The sequence below is a fragment of the Rhinopithecus roxellana genome, chromosome 1, assembly GCF_007565055.1.
Source record: "Rhinopithecus roxellana isolate Shanxi Qingling chromosome 1, ASM756505v1, whole genome shotgun sequence".
In the NCBI taxonomy this organism is placed as follows: domain Eukaryota; kingdom Metazoa; phylum Chordata; class Mammalia; order Primates; family Cercopithecidae; genus Rhinopithecus; species Rhinopithecus roxellana.
The window spans coordinates 70,093,458-70,117,874 of NC_044549.1; the positions used below are offsets into that span (position 1 = coordinate 70,093,458).

At 40.7% G+C, this 24,417-nt stretch overlaps 1 protein-coding gene across 4 annotated transcripts in view; it reads right to left on the bottom strand.

The window, feature by feature from the left end:
* The window catches only part of SUMF1 (sulfatase modifying factor 1), a 110,805-nt gene extending 88,298 nt beyond the window's left edge, over positions 1 to 22,507 (bottom strand). For all 4 annotated transcript variants that reach the window (XM_010365738.2, XM_010365731.1, XM_030921684.1 and 1 more), the window contains exons 1-3: positions 22,201 to 22,507; positions 7,787 to 7,960; positions 4,487 to 4,561 (exon numbers count right to left, since the gene is read on the bottom strand). In XM_010365738.2, the coding sequence (XP_010364040.1) occupies positions 4,487 to 4,561; positions 7,787 to 7,960; positions 22,201 to 22,470 (519 nt within the window). In that variant the 5' untranslated portion in view covers positions 22,471 to 22,507. The remainder of the gene's footprint in view (positions 1 to 4,486; positions 4,562 to 7,786; positions 7,961 to 22,200) is intronic.
* Between the last annotated feature and the right edge of the window lie 1,910 nt (positions 22,508 to 24,417).

Here is a 24,417-nt window from a genome sequence, read left to right on the forward strand (position 1 = left end):
ATTTTGGCATTTTATCTCTGTCCACTGCAGTGGCCTAGAAACCTAATAGCAATAAGCACACCCAGGGCCTAGACAGGGTCCTCGAAATACTATTTCCTACTAAAAGATACTAGAGCTTCTTAAAGAAATGGCTTTAAGGGTGAGGGGTAGGGATGGAAGCAGATCTTGTCATTACAAAAAGCAAAGCTATGAAGCCATGAGGCCATGAAGGACCACCAGGGTCACTGCTAGGACTCAGGACAGCTGCTTAAAGCTGGGGATGGGAATCGGTGATGACTGCAAATGGGCATGTGGTTTCTTTTAGGGCTGATAGATATGTTCTAAAATTTGATTGTGATGATACAGATAAATTTTTGATACAACCCCAAAATAAGTGAGTTGTATCAACAGTCAGCCTTCTAGTTGTGAAACTGTACTATATAAAAAATATGGAATTGTACACTTAGTATGTTGAAACTTATGGTATGTAAATTACATCTCAATAAAGCTGTTGGAAAAAAAGATATGCCCAAACCTTCAAAAGGGATCATGATTTCGGTGTAAAATAAAATAAAATAAAATATGTTTTGTTTTTCTTTCCCCAGAGACAGGGTCTCACTCTGTCAGCCAGCCTGGAGTGGTACTCCAGCCAGCCAGGAGTACCACAGCTTACTAAAACCTCGAACTCCTGGGCTCAAGTGATCCTCCCACCTCAGTCTCCTAAGTAGCTAGGACTATGGACACATGCTGCCATACCTGGCTAATTTTTTGTATTTTTTGTAGAGATGGGGTCTCTCTCTCTCTTGCCCAGGCTGGTCTTGAACTCCTGGCCTCAAGCAAACATCTGCTTCGGCTTCCCAAAATTTGACTGGGATTATGGGCATGAGCCACCATGCCTGGCCATAAAATATATTTAAATCCATGAGTTCATGAAGACTTTTTTAAATCCAGTGATTACACAAATCTACATTTGTGGTAAAATTGTACAGAACTAAATATATACACAGACACACAAATGAATAATATAAAACTGGCGAAATCAGACAAAAACAAGTGGGTCATATGAATGCTCAATTTTCCAGCTGTGAAACCGTACTATAGTTATATAAGATGGTACCATTGGAAGAAACTGGGTGAAAGGTACACCAGATCTCTCCGTATTATTCCTTACAATGCATGAGAATATATAATTATCTGAAGATGAAATATTTAATCAAAAAATACTCTAATTGGTCACCTTTGAAGAACAGTAGGGAACCAAATCATTATCTTAAAAGCTAGTAAAGAATCAAGCATTTATCCTATCTTTCCTGTATGACCTGCAACAATAGTTAAGAAACAGTAGATGAATGGAACTATCTCTTTATGAAAGAATCGCCATTAATAAATGAAAAAGATTAGATTATCACCATCTAATATGGTTTGGCTATGTCCCCATCCAAATCTCATCTTGAATTATAGCTCCCATAATCGCCAACTGTCATGGGAGGGACTCAGTGGGAGGTAACTGAATCATGGGAGCAGGTTTTCCTGTGCTGTTCTGATGATAGTGAATAAGTCTCATGAGATCTGATGGTTTTATAAACAGTAGTTACTCTGCACACACTCTCTTGCCTGCCACCATGTAAAACGTGCCTTTGCTCATCCTTCACCTTCAGCCATGATTATGAGGCCTCCCCAGTCATGTGGAACTGTGAGTCCATTAAACCTCTTTTTCTTTATAAATTACCTAATCTTGGGTATGTCTTTATTAGCAGCACGAGAAGAGAGTAATACACCATCATATGGCCTCCAATGGATTAATGGATTAGACACTAAGCATCAACAGCCGCTAACATCCTAAAAAGAAGCAGCACCAGACATCAGGTGCCTCATGGGGAAAGAACCCACCAATTATCTGATGTCTTACTGTGGGGTTCATACCTGAGTCTGATGACACTTGGGGATCCAGCTACCAATTTGCAGGAAATACAGAGGTCAGAGAGAACAGGTGAACAGCACCAGGACAGGGCATTCAGCAAAATCCAGACTGTAGGAAAGTCTCAAGGCTAAATGTCCTAGATTATTCAACAGATAAATCATTGGAGGAAAAACTAGGGGGTAAGGGGAAGCAATGCAATGAAAGGGAAACCTGTAGATTAGAAGAGTCTTAAAAGACTCAAATTTCCTTTAAATTGGCAAGATTAAACTTGAGATGTACACCTGGATAATAATATTATAAAGAAATGCAAACAAGTGTCTACTTTGAGAAGCAGGGGAGTGGCTACTTTAAGGAGAGAGAGGGGTGATTATTAGGATGTGGCACCTGGATGGGGCTGCTAGGGCAGGCAGAAAAATTATAATTCTGGACCTAAGGTGAACCGGGTGTGTTCACCTTAGGATAACTCAGTAAGCTGTACATTTGTGTTATGTTATTTTCTGTATTTGTCTAATTTTACAAAAAAAAAAAAGGTTTTTTTTAAAAAAAGGAGAATTTATCTCACTTTTATAACCTGTCATAAATAGAATGCAACACTTAAAATAATTACATGAAAATAATATTATTAACTAGCTGCGGTAGCCTGAGGACACTTCCAAGGCCTTTTCTATGTTAAAATGGAGAATAACAAGTGTAGTCAAGTGTTAAGGATATGCTAGCACTCAAGAGTCTTTCTTTTTAACTTAATGAAGTCTTGAAAGACACCTATAAGGAAAGCGCTTTCTCACTATGTGATTCAGGGAGATCGGAGGCTTGCCTATCTACCACTCAAAATCATCTTCCCTACTGCTTAAATTTACTTCATAGGCCAGCTCACATCTTACTTTTTTGGAGACACTGAGTTACAAAAAAAAAAGGTCTGGTGCAGTGAATGAAGGTAAGTCAGGCCTTATGAGGAGGATGAAAAAAAACAAAAACTTTGCTCTCCCTGATGATCAACAGATTTACGTTACTCGTTCAGCCCTTTCTAAATAAGCTTAAAAGGTTTGCTTTTCCATTATGAGCATTTAAGCAAGTGACTGACACTACAACCCAATGAGAGCTGCTTGTCCTCATCCTAATTACAAGCACACATACTTCACCATGTACTCAACAGGCACCTTCAGAGCCTAGCAATGACCCACCTCTGTCTTCACACCTAATGTGTTCTCAAGTGACAAGAGACCTTGTGTCTGAAAACCCAAATTACAAATATAAGCACAAACGCCCTCCCTCACCTGAACTCAGTATCTTAAAATGAGGCCCCCTGTCCCAAGTTGCTGGCTCATCAACACTAGCCTAAACTGACCTCAAAGTCCTTTAAAAAAAAGGTGGGGTGGGGGGGGTATCAGATAACATATTAGACTTATAAACTTGTAAGGAGCAAAGAAAGCTGTGAATTCGAATGGAACTCAATCACATTTTTCAAACATTTATCTAAAACACATATTAAAAAGTGGCTCGATTCACCTATATATGATCTGAAAACAAGTCTTGTTTTACCTCACCGTTTCCCCCAAGTTTTTCTACATTAGTTTTAAGAGAAAGAAAACATAAGCCAGGACAGTTTAATTTTTCTTGCACTGCTGCTCACAAGAGAGGACAGAGTGAGGCCCAACCATAAAGATGAAGTACAGACAGGAACTAAAAGGCAACTTGGATTAAAAAGGAAGATAAGGGTTGGATTCCTTTGTCTTCAATGCCTCTAGCTTCATCAGCTTCCCTTGAGTGGGCAGACCCCCATTTCCTTCCCTCTCTCGCCATCTCCTATCTCTTTTGCATTCTCTACCCTCTTTGTTTTGTGAACCCTCAACTTCCCAGCTTACCCTCACTCCATCCCTTGTTCTTATATTTTCAAGAGACATGTAAGCAAGCAAATACTCAAACATACAAAAACCTGCTAAAATGTCTGGAACAAGAATCCCAAGTTCCACTCATCACAAAGGTGCTTGTGGAAGTCTACTCCACTATTTGTTTCCACGATGTCTGAGAAAAACACACCTCATCTGCATCCCCTGGATCCTCCATATGAGAGGGTATACCCTGTGTGTAAGAACCAGTTCACCACCTCCATTTTTTAATGAATATTCAGAACAAAAGGCTCCTTTCTTGAATGCTACTCTGATCCCATGAATTCAAAAATGTTTAAGGAAGCGCTATCTCCACACCAGCACCTGAGGAGATGGAGACTTTAAGAATAGAATTTTAAAATGTTCTCATTGAGCCCTCCATTCTAGAAATGGCTATAAGTAAATGAAACTCAGAAGTGTCTGGAGCCTACTGAGTTCTACCTAGCAACACAGTGTGTTCCTTGGCACATGAGACAGAAGCTCAAGGCAGACCCAGCACTTCCTCAGATAACATCTTGTCCCATTTTCCTTAAGATAAGGCATCCTGGTCCATGGGCCTATTATTTAGGGTCAGGCCTCAGCAGAAGAATGGTTAGGTATCAGGGGGAGAGGGGGTTGACATATGTGTTTTGGATTTTTCACCCAAACCCTTTTCAATGAGCCTTAGAGAAATACAGGAGCCTATTGAAACATTACTTACTGCCTGTTGAATATTGGTCTTCACTTGCTCACTCAACATGCCTTCAAAGACAAAGGAGTCGCCAAACTTCTCAGCCTATAAGGAAGGTAGGAAATAAAAATCCAGAAAAGGTTGTGGTAATGTGTTTCATGTGTGCCATTTTCTCTCCACACTATTAAAGTTACTCCTCTTGTCTGGTTGAACTTGGGTCTTTCTTATGACTTCCCAGGGGACTCAGAAATGACCTACAAGTCTCTGGCTTCCTCTTAAAACAAGTTAATGTCACTTACAGAGACCATTTTCATTTAAGACTCACTTAGCTGATAAGAATGCAGACTGAACAAGATTAGTTTTTGAGAACACGACTGTTCCTGAAGGAAATACATTTCCCCAAGTATTACAAATGACTCTGGGAAATAGTATTCTGTACATGTGAGATTACATAATCAAGCTTTGTCCTTTGTCCTGAATCGAGCTAAATGAATAAAATGGCACTGTTTGCTCATATTCTGACACATTCTAGCTCCACTAAGGGGTCAAATGTGCTTACAAATCTCAACTGGCCAATTCAAGCACCAAATGGAAATCTGTATTTTAACGATTTTATTTAACATTAGTGTCTCAAGTCTTCATCCACCTGATTATTTTTGTTGTATGTAACCCTATTCTGAAAATTAGGTCATTTGTCCCTTGGTAGCCATGACTCTCCTCCTACATTTCTGAGTGTTCTTATTCATCTCCTAAAATATGTGGGCTCTTGTTTCAGCCACTGAAACACTGTTGATCCCCAGAGCTCTGCCCTTGGCTCTCTGCACTTCTACTATACCAGTGGCTCTCAGGCTTTGTACAATTGAGATTATGTAATCAGCTGGTTAAAACTATATACTGCTGCTCCCCAACCCCAGAGATTCTGATTCTGGGGCTCTAGGGTGAGGTCAAGGAGTCTGTATGTGTAAAGAGCACACAGCTAGTCATTCTAACACAGGTAGCTCAAGAGATACACTTTGAGATACACTGATCGATGCTTGTTGACGGACAACTTCTTTCAATCTCACCAAATTAACTATAGCCAGTACTCCAAATGACTCTCAAATCTCTACCTCTAGTTCTGTCCTGTTCTTACTAGATGAAATTAACTGAATACCGGATCTTATATTGCAGATCTTACAAGCACCTCCAACTCCTTTTCTGGAGGGGAGGCTACCATCTCTTCTTCACCCCAGTCTTCTTCCTGCATTCCCTTGTGACACTGCCATGACTAACTACCTAAGCCATTTATTTATTCAACAAATGTGTATTAAACACCTACCATGTGCCTAGTTTGGGGCTAAATTAGGGAATATAAGGTCAGTATCAGATAGCCATGGTCCCTATCCTTATTGTGCTTAAGTGTGGGAGCACAGAAAAAATCAAGCAAACAAAGAATGGAAGAAAATAATTATAACTTTACTTCACTTTGTAAGGTAAAGAGTGTCATGAAAAACGTTCTTGAGAAAGTGACACTTAAGCTGAGACGACTCAAGAACGAGAAGGAGCCAGTCATGCATAAGGGGCATAAGCAAGAGAACTGTGAATTCCAAGCAGAGAGAAAATACGGACCAAGCTCGAGGTGGGAAAGAATGTTGAGTTTTCAAGGAATAGAAACAAAACCAGCAGGGCTAGAACACGGTACACAAGAGGAGCATGATATAAAGTGAAGCTGGAGAGATGGGAAAAGAAGTCTATAGAGTGCCATTAAAAAAATAGAGCATTTGGTCCAAGGCAGTTCTTGGTCCTTTTTGAGCTCCTTGGCAGTATGGTGAAGCTTAAGAACCCCCTTCTCAGAATAAAACATTTAAATGCATAAAATAAAATCAATAGTATTATGAAGAAAAGTCATTATATCAAAATATTAATAAACAAATTAGTGCTATAGTATTAAATATGCTCTTCATTAATATATTAAATAAGATCTAGTGGCAGGTCTCATAATTATCATATTTCAAAGTGGGGATGAATGTAGACAATATTTCAAGATCTCTGCAACAACAAAAATATGATTAAAAATGTCTGTGATTTCTACTGGTAACAAAGGCAGAGGTACTGCTACTACTTGCTGTGGTTTGTTGTTTGCATCATAATTGAAGGAAATACTACATTTGGGCTCGAGGGTAGTAAATAACCAGATGTATTAGATTAGTGCAAAAGTAATCACGGTCTTTGCCATTAAAAGTAATGACAAAAACCGTAATTACTTTTGTACCAACTTATAACTTTTCCCCATCTATGTTTTTAGATGCCCTAAGTTCTGCTTATTCTATCTAATCTTCATGGAGAACCCTGGTTCTTTAGAAGTCTTCTAACTTAAGTAAACTAATGAGGAACCTGAGCTGAGAGTATCCTGTGAAACCAAAAGGAAAAGGACTTCTGCTTACTATAAATGTGTACAAAAAAGGTTTCTAACCACTTTGTATATTTGAAGAAATTCCAAAGAAATGTGACAATGCAAAACCAAATTTGAAAGTTGTTTTACTTTAAACATTCACTCTCAAATTATTCATTTAATAATAATTTACAAAAAGACATTTGGGGCCTTAAAGAAAAAAAAAAGGAACAGGGACTCCACGAACTGAAGACAAGAGTAAAGTTTTTTTGTGAGAGAAAACTGGAAAGCAAATAAAATAAGTGTATTTCAGAAACTGACATAAACATATATAGACTAGAAAGCCTTCCTCTTCCTATTCCCATTTAGGACAATATCCACTTTCAGAACCTTGCTTTGTGATTCAGTGACCACCAGATAATGTTTGGAACTGCCACAGCACAGTGTGTGTGAGTTGTCAAGGTGTTGGAATAAAGCCACAAAAATGAAAAACTGCACTTCTGCATTTATCACTTAAAAAATATGAGATGCTTCTGGAAAAATCAAACTGCGATTTACTGAGAAGAAAAGTGGTCTTACTTTGCATGCCATCTGTTATCTCAAAAAGTCTTAGTGGTCAGTGGTATTCTCTGACACATTAAGCATTAACACAATATAGCATAATAGTTATAGCACAGGTTCTGAGGTCACACTGGCCAGGCTGGAATCCCACCTCTACCACCAACTAGCTGTGTGATGTGGGGCAAATCACTTTTCTAATCCTCAGTATGTCACCTGAAAACTAACCTGCCTCATAGGGTTGTTGTGAGAAATTAAGATGAAATATATACAATAAAATGCTTCACACAGTTCTACCACAGAAAGTGGTAAAAGTGGTCAGTCAATCTTAGCTGCTATTAAAGCATTCTTAAAAGTTCTGGAAAAGAACAAGTTCTCCCTCCTTTCCCCAATCCCATTACCTCTGTCAAATAGCCAGTTGAGTTCACAAACTTCTCAAATTCAGCATTACTGACTTCATAGGCATCCATGTAAAAAGCATCAATAGTAACTCTCCTCGCAGGTGCCTCCCCGTCCTGCTTTATCTGAGGATCATCTGTGCCCATGGTAAATACTCCGGCAGGGATGGGGACCATCTACAATGAAAGGTGAAACACAGGAAGTCATGTATCACAACCAAGGTGTACCTGTGTAGGGGTAAAGTTCCTAGCACCCAGTAAGCACTCAATAGTTAGTAAATCTTCACCACAGTAATAACTGTAAAATTAGGAAAAATCTCTCTATACCCCAAAGAAGGTGAATCACAAGTCTCTCAAAAAGAAGTGAAAATTCTTTAGGAAAGTAATCTCCTTAATCAAACCTCTACTGATACAAATCTATACCTGTACTGGAAACAGGTCTGGAAACAGGTCTGGAATGACAGTCACCAAGCCGCTAATGGCTGGAATGCAGAGGTAGGGAGAATACTCAACTTTCCTTTTCTTTTGAGACAGGTTCTCACTCTTTTGACCAGGCTGGGGTACAGTGGCATGATCAGGGCTAACTACAGCATTGACTATTGACTTCCCAGACTCAAGAGATCTCCCCACCTCAGTCTCTCAAATAGCTGGAGTACAGACATGTGCCACCATGACCAGCTAATTTTTTTTTTTTTTTTTTTTTTTTTTTTTTTTTGAGATGGAGTCTTGCTCTGTCGCCCAGGCTGGAGTGCAGTGGCATGATCATGGCTCACTGCAACCTCCATCTCCTGGGTCCAAGCGATTCTCCTGCCTCAGCCTCCTGAGTAGCTGAGATTATAGGCGCCCACCATCATGCCCAGCTAATTTTTGTATTTTTAGTAGAGACAAGGTTTCACCAAGTTGGCCAGGCTGGTCTTGAACTCCTGACCTCAGGTGATCCACCTGCCTCGGCCTCCCAAAGTGCTACGATTACAGGTGTGAGCCACTGCGCCCGATCTAGCTAATTTTTTTTTAAGCCATGGGGTCTCACTATGTTGCCAAGGTTGGTCTCCAACTCCTGGGCTCAAGTGATCCTCCCACCTCAGCCTTCCAAACTGCTGGGATTATGAGCCATCATGCCCAGCCCCACTTTTTTCTTTATACATATTTTATTTGCATATGCTTTTGTTTCTTTTGAATTATTTTTAAAAGCACATGTAAAAATACAATCTCTATCTTTAAATAACCACTGCATGAATTTTGGCCTTCAACAATCATGAAAAAGGCTTATCTCACTAAAATAGAAAGTTTTAAAGTTTACTAAGGGGCTATGTGTTGTATAATTCCTTATAAAAAACCTAATTGCAATTACTTTGTTCCTATCTACCTTCCCACATGAACTCTAAACTCCAAGAAGACAGCAACTGGGGCTGCCTTATTCACAGCTCTATTCCCAACACTGAGCACAGGGTCTGAGGATCACACTGAAAATGTTCAGTTAAAAAATGCAGGTCCATGCTCAACATCATGAGTCATTAGGGAAATGCAAATCAAAACTATAATGAGGTTCCACTTCATGATCACTAGCATGGCTATAACAAAAAAGACACAATAACAAGTGTTGATGAGGATGTGAAGAAATTGGAACCCTCATATATAGCTGGTAGGAATGTAAAATAGTTCAGCTGCTTTGGAAAACAGTCTGGCAGTTTCTCAAAAAGCTAAACAAAGAGTTATATGACCCTGCAGTTCTCCTAGGTATATACCCAAGAGAAATAAAAACATATGTCCATGCAAAAACTTGTACAAAAACATTCATAGCAGCATTATTCATAATAGTCAAAAAGCAGAAACAATCCAAATGTCTATCAACTGATGAATAAGTAAACAAAATATGGTATATCTATAAAATGGAATAATTCAGACATAAAAAGAAATAAGTACTAGTTCATGCTACAATATGAGTGAACCTTGAAAATACTATACTAAGTGAAAGAATCCAATCACAAAGGGCCACATATTGTATGAATCTATTCATATGAAATGTCCAGAATAGACAAATCCGAAGAGACACAAAGTAGATTAGTGGTTGCTAGAGGGAGGCAGGAATGGGGAATGATTGCTAATGGGCATAGGGTTTCTTCTTGAGATGATGAAGTCTTCTGGAATTAGGCAGTGATAGTTGTAACACCTCATAACTATACTAAAAACCACTAAATTGTACATGTTAAAAGAGTGTATTGTATGCTATATGAATTCTATTTCAAGTTTTTTCAAAACCCACAGGCCTTCAACCATACTATCTGTCAGAAATACACTCTTAACAGACATAATGTCTTATTTTCAAATCATTTGAGTGAGTCAATTAATAGACTCCATAGCAGCTTAGGAACTGTCAAGTCCCTCATCTATAAACAAGGGTTCAATATTACAGAATAAAATGGATCATAAGAAACTACTTATAAACAATTATATATCTACAAATTTGATAACCTTGAAAAAAATGGATAAATTCCTAGAAACATAAAGCCTATCAAGACCAAATCAAGAAGAAGTAGAAAATCTGAACAGACTGATAACAAATAAGGAAACTGAATAAATAATTTTAAAAATTGGCCAGGCACAGTGGCTCACGCCTGTAATCCCAGGACTTTGGGAGGCTGAAGCAGGTGGATCACCTGAGGTCAAGAGTTTGAGGCCAGCCTGGCCAACATGGCGAAAGCCTGTCTCGACTAAAAATACAAAAAATTAGCCAGGTGTGGTGACACATGCCTGGAATCCCAGCTACTTGGGAGGCTGAGGCAGGAGAATCACTGGAACCCAGGAGGCGGAGGTTGCAGTGAGCCGAGATTGCACCACTGTACTCCAGCCTGGTGACAAAGTGAGACTCCATCTCAAGTAATAATAATAATAATAATAGTAATTTTCCATCAAGAAAAGCCCAGAACCAGATGGCTTCATGGCAGAATTCTAATTTAAAGAAGAACTAATACCAATCCTTCTCAAATTCTTCCAAAAAACTGAAGAAAAGGAAACACTTCCAAACTCATTTTATGATACCAGCATTACACTGATACCAAAGCCAGACAAGAATATATAGAAGAAAATATATATATATATATATATATATATATATATATACAGGCCAATATCCCTAATGAACACAGATGCAAACATTCTAACAAAATACTAGCAAAGTGAATTCAACAGCACTTTAAAGGGATCATACGCCAAAATTCAGTGGGGTTTATCCCTAGGATCAAAGGATGGTTCAACATATGCAAACCTACACATGTGATATGCCATGTTAGCAGAATGAAGGGCAAAACCAAAGGTTCACATCAATATATGCAGAAAGACATTGGCGAAATTCAACATCTTTTCACGATAAAAATTCTTGACAAGTTAGGCACTGAAGGAATGTACTTTAATATAAGCCATATATGAAAAGCCCACAGCTAACACTATACTCAATGGGGAAAAATTGAAAGCTTTTCCTCTTAGATTCAGAACAAGCCAAGGATGCATACTCTTGCCACTTCTATTACATATAATACTGGAAGTCCTAGACAGAGCAATCAGGCAAGTTAAGAAAGAAACAGCATCCAAACTGGAAACAAAGATGTTATATTGTCCCTGACTGTAGATGCCATGATTGATTTTTTTTGAGATGGAGTCTCACTCTGTCTCCTAGGCTGGAGTGCAGTGGCGCGATCTCGGCTCACCGCAAGCTCCGCCTCCTAGGCTCATGCCATTCTCCTGCCTCAGCCTCCTGAGTAGCTAGGACTACAGGCACCTGCCACCACGCCCAGCTAATCTTTTTATTTTTTTATTTTTTGTATTTTTAGTAGAGACGGGGTTTCACTGTGTTAGCCAGGATAGTCTCCATCTCCTGACCTCGTGATCCACCCGCCTCGGCCTCCCAAAGTGCTGGGATTACAGGCGTGAGCCACCGCACCCAGCCAGCATGATCTTATATACAGAAACCTAATGGCTCCACCAAAAAACTGTCAGAACTGATATATGAATTCAGCAACGTTGCAGGACACAAAAATCAATATGTAAAAATCTGCAGCATTTCTTTTTTTTCTCTTTTTTTTTTTTTTTTTTTGAGACTGTGTCTCTCTCTGTCGGCCAGGCTTGAGTGCAATGGCCTGACCTCAGCTCATTGTAACCTCCACCTCCCGGATTCAAGTGATTCTCCTGCCTCAGCCTCCCGAGTAGCTGGGATTACAGGTGCCTGCCACCACGCCCAGCTAATTTTTGTATTTTTTGTAGAGACGGGTTTCACCAAGTTGGCCAGGCTGGTTTTGAACTCCTGACCTCAGGCGATCCATCCGCCTCGGCCTCCCAAAGTGCTGGGATTACAGGCATGAGCCACTGTGCTCAGCCAGCATTTCTCTAAACTAATGATGAACTATCTGAAAAAGATATTAAGAAATTAATCCCAGGCTGGGAGAGGTGGCTCACGCCTGTAATCCCAGCACTTTGGGAGGCCGAGGCAGGCTGATCACCTGAGGTCAGGAGTTCGAGACCAGCCTGACCAAAGTGGAGAAACCCCGTCTCTACTAAAAATACAAAATTAGCTGGGCATGGTGGTGCATGCCTGTAATCCCAGCTACTTGGGAAGCTGAGGCAGGAGAATTGCTTGAACCCCGGAGGCGAAGGTTACAGTGAGCCAAGATCCTGCCAATGCACTCCAGCCTGGGCAACAAGAGTGAAACTCCGTCTCAAAAAAAAGAAAAAAGAAAAAGAAATTAATCCCATTCACAGTAGCATCAAAAAAAAAAAAAAAAGACACTTAGAAGTAAATTTAACCAAAGAAGTAAAAGACCTATATACTGTAAATTATAAAACATTGATGAAAAAAAGTATAAAAAGACAAACAAATGGAAAGGCATCCTATGTTCATGGATTAAATGAATTAATAGTAAAATGTCCATAGTACCCAAAGCAATCCACAGATTCAATGTAATTCCTATCAAAATTCCAATGTCACTTTTCAAGGAAATAGGAAAAAAAAATCCTAAAATTTGTACAGACCCACAAAAGACCCCAAAGAGCCAAAGCAATTTTGAACAAGAAGAACAAAGGTGGAGTTCCACACTAGCTGACTTCAAAATAAATACAAACCTAATCAAATGGCATGGTACTGGCATAAAAGCTAACACAAAAACCAATGGAACAGGATAGAGAGCCCAGAAATAAACTCATGCATTTACCATCAATTGATTTTCAACAAAGGCACCAAGAACACACAATGGAGAAAGGACAATCTTTCAATAAATAGTATTAGGAAAACTGAATATCCACATGTAGAAGAAGGAAATTAGACCCTTATAGCATAGACAAAAATCAACTCAAACTATATTAAAGACTTAAATGTACGGTCTGAAACTGTAAAACTACTAGAAGAAAACATTGGGAAAAGAAGCTCCATGAGGCAGGCCTGGCAAAGACTTCTCGGACTTGACCCCGAAAGCATAGGCAACAAAAGCAAAAATAAATAAATCAGATTGCATCAAACCAAAAGGCTCCTGTATGACAAAGGAAACAACAGAGTGAAGAGATATATCAGAATGAGTGAAAATCTTTGCAAACCATGCATCTTATATGGAGTTAATATTCAAAATACATAAGGAATTCAACTAAATAGCAAGAAAACAAAGAACTCAATTTAAAAATGAGCAAAGGACCCGAAGAGACATTGCTCAAAAGACATACAAATGGCTAACAAATATAAGGAAAAATGTTCATCCCAACTAATCAACAGGAAAACACAAATTAAAATTACAATGGGCTATCTCCTCACACCTGTTAGAATGTCTATCATCAAAAAAATGGATGATGACAAGTGTTGGAGAAGTTGTAGAGAAAAAGGAACCCTTGTGCAGTTGGTGCGAATGTAAATACAGTGATTATGGAAAACAATATGGAGGTTCCTCAGAAATTTGCAAACAGAATTACCATATGATTCAGGTATCCCACTTCTGGGTATATGGCCAAAGGAAATAAAACGAGTATGCTCAAAAAATATCTACAATCCCATATTCATGGCAGCATTATTCACAATAGCTAAGATACAGAAGCAACCTAGGTGTCCCTTATCAGACAAATGGATAAAGAAAATGATATATATATATGCATATACATATATTTTATTTATACATTTTAGCCTTAAAAAGAAGAAAACTTGGCCAGGCGCGGTGGCTCACGCCTGTAATCTCAGCACTTTGGGAGGCCAAGGCAGTTGGATCACGAGGTCAGAAGATCGAGACCATCCTGGCTAACACGGTGAAACCCCATCTCCGCTAAAAATACAAAACTTAGCCGGGCATGGTGGCAGGCACCTGTAATCCCAACTACTCAGGAGGCTGCGGCAGGAGAATGGCGTAGCTTGCAGTGAGCAGAGAATGGCAGAGCTTGCAGTGAGCAGAGATTGCGCCATGGACTCCAGCCTGGGTAACAGAACGAGACTCCGTCTCAAAAAAAAAAAAAAGAAGAAAACTCTGCCATTTATGACAGCATGGATGAACCTAGCGAACGGTATGCTATGTGAAATGCGCCAAGCACAAAATGACACATACCTTGATGATCTCACTCAAATGTGGAATCTAAAAAAGTTGAACTAATTGAAGTAGAGTGGTGGTTATCAGAGGCTAGGGGAGTGGGGAAGATGGGAAAAAGAAAGATGTTGATCAAACAGTACAAAATTTCAGTTAGATAGAAGAAATAAGCTTTAGTGATGTATTGCACAGAGTGGTGACTATAATAAATAATGCATTATATATTTCACAATTATTAAAAAATAGATTTTTTTTTTTTTTGAGACGGAGTCTCACTCTGTCGCCCAGGCTGGAGTGCAGTGGCCGGATCTCAGCTCACTGCAAGCTCCGCCTCCCGGGTTCACGCCATTCTCCTGCCTCAGCCTCCCGAGTAGCTGGGACTACAGGCGCCCGCCACCTCGCCCGGCTAGTTTTTTGTATTTTTTAGTAGAGACGGGGTTTCACCATGTTAGCCAGGATGGTCTCCATCTCCTGACCTCGTGATCCGCCCGTCTCAGCCTCCCAAAGTGCTGGGATTACAGGCTTGAGCCACCGCGCCCCGCCAAAAAATAGATTTTAAATGTTTTCACCACACACAAAAAATATAAGTATGTGAGCTGATGGATTTGTTAATTAGCTTGACTCATTCCACAATGTAAACATATACCAAAACATCACAATGTACCCCACAAATTATTATATAATTATTTGTCAATTAAAAATAAAATTTTAAAAAACAAGGGCTCAAATTAGAAAAGGAAAAAAAAGAAGTCAAGGAGAGACGACTAGTTGGAAAAAAAGAGTTGCTTAGCAATAAGGGCAGAAGCATTAGAAAAATAACATCAGAAGAAACAAATTAGGAATCCACAATCATTGATTCTACTTTCTATTTCTACTGACTTTCCTTGTTAGTGGTTGCTTTGATTCTATGCATGCATTTCCCAATAAAAATGGTGCTGTTTTCATCTATGATAAATTAGTAATAAATGTGTTTTTGTTTGTCCAATGTATTACTGCTATCCCAAGAAATCAACCTTGACTACTCACATCCCCTACTCCCAACATTACACAGGCCACCTAGTCTCACTCGATCTCCTAAATATGTATCTCTCTAATCTCTCCCTCTTTTCTATCCCCAGATAACTGCAGAAGTCTTGTAATTCTGAAGACAGGGTGTTCCTGTCTTCAGTCCCCTTTCACATCTCCACTTGCTTCCAAGTCATCTATTCTGTGTTTTCATCTTCCCTAGAACCTAGGCTCTTTGGGGACCAGAAATGAATCTTTCATTTCTATATCCCCAGTGCCTAGCATGGTACATGGTCCACAGTAGACACAAAAAATCTTTACTAGTTGAATGAGGTCATGACTGTAATCAGGAATTTATCATTTGAATTATGCATAATTATAAAAATGCTATTTAATTTTTAACAGTTCTAGACATGCATAACATGTCAACATCACAGTGAAACCTGTTTAACATATGCAGGTCAAGGACTGAACTGTTTGTCCATTATTCTCACTATAAGTGCTGGGACACAAGATAGTGCAGTGCTAAGAGGAGAAATCAGCAGTTTAAGCAGCTCTACAAAGAAGTAGAAAAATTGAAGACATCAGACAAAAGTTTCAAGAGCAGTCTTAAAATGATTAAGAGGCTCTAATAAGAGATTTCAGGCCGGGTGCGGTGGCTCAAGCCTGTAATCCCAGCACTTTGGGAGGCCGAGATGGGTGGATCACGAGGTCAGGAGATCAAGACCATCCTGGCTAACACTGTGAAACCCCGTCTCTACTAAAAATACAAAAAAAAAAAAACTAGCCGGGCGAGGTGGCGGGCGCCTGTAGTCCCAGCTACTCGGGAGGCTGAGGCAGGAGAATGGCATAAACCCGGGAGGCGGAGCTTGCAGTGAGCTGAGATCTGGCCACTGCACTCCAGCCTGGGCGACAGAGCGAGACTCCATCTCAACAAAAAAAAAAAAAAAAAAAAAAAGAGATTTCATAAAAGACTTAAATAAAAAGCTTTCCTGTGGCAAAAACTTCCTGTTATGAGAACAGTTGTTCATCCCTCAGCTCAAAGGCCCACAGGAAGCTGTGCCCATTGTACCTAATGAACTTTTACAATTATCTAACTTTTCTCATCTTCTTCTCCCTCAAGGTGAGTACCAACAATGCTAATGCAATCACGACTTCCACTGTGGACTTCTGGCTGAATTTTTCTTTTTTTCCTTCTTTCATTAAGCATCAGAGATAGCCAGTGCTGAATAAGCCAAGTTTCCATTCTGGAGACTATAGATAAAAATAGCCTGGATCACTCTGAGTAGATCATAATTTTTCATTTATACTCATGAAATAAAGTTTTCTGTCCTACAAATGTCAAATGTCATTCAAGTAAAAACCAGAGTATCAAGTGTCTCACTCTGTAGGATCCTAAGCCACATAAAAAGGACCATTTTAGTCAACTCTTCATTGAAGGTCCAAATTCAAAGAATCCATATCTCCTCCAATCTGAAGGTGAGATAAACCCCTCCCCACCACACCACAGCTTCTGCCACTGCCACTCAAGCCAGAAGTGTAAGTGAAGTCAAGAATGACTCTATTATTCATTAGAAGAACAGAACCATATGTGGGCTACACACTTAGGCCACGTGCAGTGGGCACTGCTATTTTGGTCCATCCAGCACCCACTCCCTCTACTTCTTGTAAAATACTGAAGTTCCTTTCCAAAACCATTTCTTAAGCTTTCTAAGTGGCCCAGGGGTACTGGATAACTCTATCCTACTTCCCACCACCCACCAAGCCTGGCCAACCACAGCATTCTTTTGATTACAGAGATGTAATTAGGGATAGGCCCAAGACCCAGTCAAAGTTCATCTTTGAACTTTTGCTGGAGCTACCAGGAAAGAACTTTTTTCTCTTCTCGTTATCTTATCAGTAGTAGAAGGGACATTACCTGACAATGGAGCAGAAGAGCCAAGAGATAGCCAAAGAGAAAGGCCTTGGAGATGCTGTCTGAGACCCTGTATCCAGGTGTGTCTGGGGCCATATTTACTCTTGAACTTCCCAACTAGGAGAGCTAGTTTCCTCCAGTTTTTTCCTGCTTAAGCCAGTCTTGTCTTTTTTTCACTTGCTAATAAGTGATTTTTGTCTTGTACACAAAGATGAAATAAGATCACATATAACTTTTTTGTGTAACTTCTCCTTTTCCTTCTTTCCTCTCCTCAGCCCTGACATTAAAAGCTAAAGGCTCTTGTTCTGAGTCCCTTCAAATAAAATAAAATAAAATAAAATAAAATAAAATAAAATAAAATAAAATAAAATAAAATAAAATAAAATAAAATAAAATAAAATAAAATAAGCTAAAGGCTCATGAGAAAGCTGGGTGAATAAGAGAAGCATTCTCTCTGGATCTGTCCACAAACCCCTGCCTTATCTATCTATACAGGGCTTATCTATCTATACCATTCTGTCACCCTCCTGCCTCTACAGACAGACACTAATCATAGATGAAATGACATTCAAAGTTTCTTGCAGTTCTCAGCTATATGATTCCATTAAGCCGCAGTTGCCTCACTGTAAAGTGGGAGACGATCTCTCTCACAGGATTCTTAGGAGGATGAATAGGGCAAAAGAATACTTTACAAATGTTTCTTGAAAAAGTATGTGACCTTCTTTATTCCCAAGGCAGTTTCTCAATATTGTATCCACCATAAAAGGAAAGAGGTCATGCCTAAAATATACAAGGCACAAGGTGGATATAGAGATTAAAATATCTAAAAATGCTTCCAATGTAGAATATCAGACAACTACAAAACTAGCACTACATTAGGGCCAGGCGCAGTGGCTCACGCCTGTAATCCCAGCACTTCGGGAGGCCAAGGCAGGTGGATCACAAAGTCAAGAGATCGAGACCATCCTGGACAACATGGTAAAACCCCATCTCAACTAAAAATACAAAAATTTGCTGGGCATGGTGGCAGATGCCTGTAGTCCCAGCTACTCAGGAGGCTGAGTCAGGAGAATCACTTGAACCCAGGAGGCAGAGGTTGCCATGAGCCGAGATTGTGCCACTGCACTCCAGCTTGGGCGACAGAGCAAGACTCCGTCTCAAAAACAAAACAAAACAAAATATAAAAAAAAACTAGCACTATATTAAAGAAAATATACAAGCTGTCATCAAACAACAACAAAATAAGCTATGGGAACTGAGAGGATAGAAAAACTACTTCTTTGTAGGAGGTGGAAAGGTTTCATGGAAGAGACGGCATTTGATTGTGCCTGGATGCCCAGGGAAGCATTACCAGTCAGAAACCTCCTCAGACAGGAAATTAAGACTGACTTTATCCATATGTACAGACATGCCACCTACAATCTTAGCATCCGATGATCCTAAATACCTTTCAAATAACTCTTCTAAAAGATAAAAGCAGACTAAAACATTTTGCTTCCTTGTTATACAATCATAAGCCATGCAGAAAACTGTTAAGATAATTTTCTCAATGAGAACTGTATTTTTATAACCAGAGGGAATACACATCAAATTTTTAAATGTCTATATTGTTTCCCAGACAATTCTAATTGCCATAACTTTCCAGTGAAACTGAAAATTTCTTGAGGGCAAAGCCCACTGTTATTTCTCTGTGTCCCTCACCTTGCCACACACTCATTGTATGAATATACAAAAACAAAAAAAGACTTATCGAAAAAGTGTTACATTAAAAAGTGTGAACATGGCCGGGCGCGGTGGCTCAAGCCTGTAATCCCAGCACTTTGGGAGGCCGAGACGGGCGGATCACGAGGTCAGGAGTTCGAGACCATCCTGACTAACACGGTGAAACCCCGTCTGTACTAAAAAATACAAAAAGCTAGCCGGGCGAGGTGGCTGGCGCCTGTAGTCCCAGCTACTCGGGAGGCTGAGGCAGGAGAATGGCGTAAACCCGGGAGGCAGAGCTTGCAGTGAGCTGAGATCCGGCCACTGCACTCCAGCCCGGGCAACAGAGTGAGACTCCGTCTCAGGAAAAAAAAAAAAGTGTGAACATGTCACTCCCAGATCTTAAATCACTTATGTTTCCCAGCACACACCGTGCATTTCCACAATGTGCTATGTGTTGATACTATTCTCCTTCTTGGAATGTCCTTGAATCTGAAATTCCATTCCCAGCTCCTAAAAATATTTCCTCCAAGGCCTAGCTCAAATGTGACCTTTTCTTTGAGGCACTCCTTGATTTGTCCATGAAGAATGAATTCTTTATTCCTCTCCAGGTACTCTGGACATATTCCTCCTATAGTATTCTCACTATAGAAAAATGATGCTTGTGTGTGTGTGTGAGAGAGTGAGAGAGAGAGAGAGAGAGAGAGAGAGAGAAACACCTACCAGAGTGTAAATGCCATGTGGGTAGTGTATGGGTCTTTTTCTGTATGCCCAGCACATAGGATGAATCTTATATAACAAGTGTTATACAGTAATGTACCAAATAAACATTTGTTGAATTAAACCAAATAAACAGAAAACAAAGAGAAAAAAAAAAAAAAGCAGAACCACCACTATGATCATTTACTTCTCCTGAATATTGGAGTTCCTGAATTTAGAATAAATGGCAAAGTGTCAGAATTAGAGAAAAGTCGTCTGCACATGAACTAAGACATTTGAAACCAAGGAAAACAGAGAGATTAAGAACAGTCTCCTACGACATCATTGTCTTGACAACAAGACTACTTCAGGTTCAGTCATTAGGTTGTGCCCTTGAAAGCTTGAAGGTATATTCTCATCAACCACTAATTTGTTAATAAATTGAGATGCCCCTAAACAGTGTAGAAAGCAGACTATAAGAACTGGCCAAAGATGACCCATATAGCATCAATCAAGACACAAAACCACTCTATAGGGATGAAAAATGTACATCTTGTAAACATAATCCAAAAGATTCTAGCATCCACATCCATTCTGGAACCTGTAGGAAAATAGAATGTTTAAAAATGAGAAATGTTCAGGGCTTGCCAGAGGAATCTAGACAAAATTATGAGACAGACCAATGCATATATGCAAATGAGATGGCTCCCTATTAAAAAACAGATAAGCAGATGTAAGGATTTCTCCTTAGAAAGAGAGAGAGATTGGCCGGGCGCGGTGGGACACGTCTGTAATCCCAGCACTTTGGGAGGCCGATGCAGGCAGATCACGAGGTCAGGAGATTGAGACCATTCGGGCCAACATGGTGAAACCCCATCTCTATTAAAAATACAAAAATTAGCTAGGCATGGTTGCTTGTGCCTGTAATCCCAGCTACTTGGGAGGCTGAGACAGGAAGGAGAATCGTTTGAACCCAGGAGGTGGAGGCTGCAGTGAGCGGAGATGGCGCCACTGCACTACAGCCTGGCGACAGAGTGAGACTCCTGAAAAAAAAAAAAAAAAAAAGAAAGAAAGAGGGAGAGATTGATTATCAATTATCAGGCAAGTTAGAGAGGAATTAAAATCAAGTATGGCCAATACACACTAAAACAGTAATCAGGAGTCTTCAACACACAGAAGATAAACAATGCTGCAGGGCATGCTCCAAGGGGTAACAGAAAAAAAATTGAAGACCCAAAATTATACAGGATGGAAAAACAATGAGAAGCCCATGTATCAACCTCCTACACTCTACACTTGAGAGACTAAATCATGGTCCTGACCCTATCACCCTCACAGTCCAAGTGGGGAGAGACATTAGCAGAAAAACATCTTTAATAATTGTTATGTCAGAGTAAACACATACTACTGAGGCAGGATATGAAAATACTGAAGGAGAAAGAGAGGAGGTCAGGTAAAACCTGCTGTGGATGTTACCTCTCACCGGAGTCCTAAATATTGGTCAGGATTAACCCAAAGAAAAGAAAAATGGAATGGGAAAAGGATAGGGTCCGCTAAGTAAACAAGAAGGAGCACTAGTTTAAGAGTCAGAACACCTGACTTCTAGTTTCATAAATTGTTTCGACAACACACCAACATGCAAAATACCGGGCAGACAGAATGAAGTAATAGTTTGTTGTTTGTTTGTTTGTTTGTTTTTTCCGAGACGGAGTCTTGCTCTGTCTCCCAGGCTGGAGTGCAGTGGCACGATCTCGGCTCACTGCAACCTCTGCCTCCCGGGTTCAAGCAATTATCCTGCCTGCCTCAGCCTCCCGAGTAGCTGGGATTACAGGCGCCCGCCACCACGTCCGGCTATTTTTGTATTTTTAGTAGAGACGGGGGTTTCACCATGCTGGCCAGGCTGGTCTCGAACCCCTGACCTCGTGATCCGCCCGCCTCGGCCTCCCAAAGTGCTGGGATTACAGGCATGTGAGCCACCGCGCCCGGTCAGTAAGTTATTTATATATCCTGGCACCTAACACATAGAGGCGCTAAGCAAGACACAGATAAATAATAGTAATAAAACAACTACAGTTTGCTTAGTCCTTCCTATGTGCTAAAGTGCTAAGAATAGCAGGATAAACAATACAAGCCCTTGTCCTCAAGCAGAGTGTACTCGAGGAGACTACAGATAAGTATACAACCCTGTTGAAGATACTGAGAGCCAGGATCCCAATTTATTGCGTTAATAAGAGAGGAAATGGTGATTTAAACCATAATTTGATTGACTTAAAATTCTGAGCCCCTCATCAAGAGAATAGGTTGGAGGGAGGAAGAAATAGGGGGTAAAGAAGTAACAATAACCCTCAAACCAAACCTCCCTAATGGTCAATTAAATGGAGTCTGCCGGTGAGGCACAGAGAAGTAACTCCTCAAATGGGATCAGCAGGTGCTCGATTTGGGGTGTGGTTATAACCTTTACTTCCCTTCCTACTAGTCCCTTGCTTTGCCTACTCCAACCCGGTCCAGTAACCCAGCAGTCACCACCCGCCTTGGAGAAATCGATGGAGCACCTTTGAGTGCGCGAGCGGCCGCTCTCCGGGTACGGGGCCCGGAGCGTTAGCCTCCCGCGAGTATCGGTGAGCGGCTCCCGAACTGCCATAGACGCCAGGCCGCTGGGGCGTGCCGCAGCCGCAAGAACCCGCAAGGGACCCCGCGCCCGCATTGGTCCCGGCCTCCTCGTTCCCTGCCGCTCCACACAGCAGCGAGAGCAGCAGCAGCAAGAGGACGCGACCCGGCTCAGTGTAGCGTCCACAAACCAGCCCTAGTGCGGGCGCAGCCATGTTGTCCCGCGAGCCATGTGACCCGGTGGGTCACGTGGCCGAGCCCTCCTTAAAGGGGCAGAATTTCGAGCTGACACGAAGTGGCCAGGAGAGTTGTTCTTCACTTTTAATTAGGTTCTTTTTTGGCCCTCCTGCTTGCCTGTGCTGACGTCAAAACGCAGCAAAACACAAAACTTAAGGCCTTCTACAGACCGTGCACCGCTTTATGATTTCTTGGTTGAAAAATGACAATCAAATTTGTTGGGCATTTGCTGAGTGACAGAGTACTATGCTAAGCACTTCACTTTTTAAAATCTCATTTCATCCTCACAAAGACCCTGTAATATTGTGTTCACAGAACAGTGAAGTGACTTGCCCAAGATCATGACAAATAAATATCAAAAGCAAGATTTAAATGCAGGGAATCTAACTTTAAACCCTGAGTTTTAACCATTATCTTGTACTGCAGACAATTAAGTAAGTTCCTCCTAACAAGAAATAGAGAGGAAGATGAACATGTGTAAGGATACTTTACCAAGGGATAAGGAAATCCAGACTGTGAGATATGCAAAACAATGGTTCTCAAAGTGTCCTTCCTGAGTACAGTATTGGCATCACCTGGGAAAGTGTTAGAAATGCAATATGGAGGTGGGGCATGGTGGCTCACTCCTGCAATCCCAGCACTTTGGGAGGCCGAAGCGGGCGGATCATGAGGTCAGGAGATCAGACCATCCTTGCTAACATGGTGAAATCCCCGTCTCTACTAAAAATACAAAAAATTAGCCAGGCATGTGGGGCGCCCCTGTAGTCCTAGCTACTCAGGAGGCCGAGGCAGGAGAATGGCTTGAACCTGGGAGGCGGAGGTTGCAGTGAGCCAAGATCAGGCCACTGCACTACAGCCTGGGCAACAGAGCAAGACTCCATCTCAAAAAAGAAAGAGAAATGCAATACGGAATCAGAATCCCTGGGGACTGGACACAGCAATCCCGGGTTTCACAAGCTCTCCAAATGATTCTAATGCACACTTAAGTTTAAGAACCACTGTTCTACAGTTTTGTAAGCGAACAAAATGCAAAAACAAAACAAAAAGAAGATTAAGGAAAAACTTACAGATTAAAAAATAACATAGCAGGCTGGGCGCGGTGGCTCACGCCTGTAATCCCAGCACTTTGGGAGGCTGAGGCGGGCAGATCACGAGATCAGGAGATCAAGACCATCGTGGCTAACATGGTATCTCAAGAAAACAAACCAACAAAAGTAGCAGCCAACTGCAATATATGAACCTTATCTAAATACTAATTCACACCTACTGATTTCAAAAATTTTGAGATCATCAGGGACTTTTGACCACTAAGTCAAATTATGATATTTGATAAAATTAAGGAATTGCTATAAATTTTGTTTTTATGCTTTTAGGAGTACTAATGGTATTTGTGGCTGTGTTTTTTAAGATAATCCCCTCATTGAGGTATATACATGGATAAAAATATAGGCAGTCAAAGATTTGCTTCCCAAAAAAATGGGTAATCAGGGTCTGGCTAAAGATGAAGCATGATTGGCCATAAGTTGGTAACTGGTCATAGCTGGTTGATACGCTTCTGGGTGTTTATTGCACTATTCTAATGTAGTATATGTTTGAATTTTTTTAGCATAAAGAAAAGACCAGCCAGTCACCGTGGCTCATGCCTGTAATCCCAGCAATTTAGGAGGCCGAGGCAGGAGAATCACCAGAGACCAGGAGCTTGAGACCAACCTGGGCAACATAGCAAGACCTTGTCTCTACAAAAAATTAAGAAAATTAGCTGGCCATGGTGACGCACACCTGTGGTCCCAGCTACTTCGGAGGCTGAGGCAGGAGGATCACTTGAGCCTGGTAGGTGGAGGCTGCAGTGAGCCATAATTGTGCCACTGCACTCCAGCCTGGGTGACAAAATGAGACCTTGTCTCAAAAAGGAAAAGGAAAGAAAA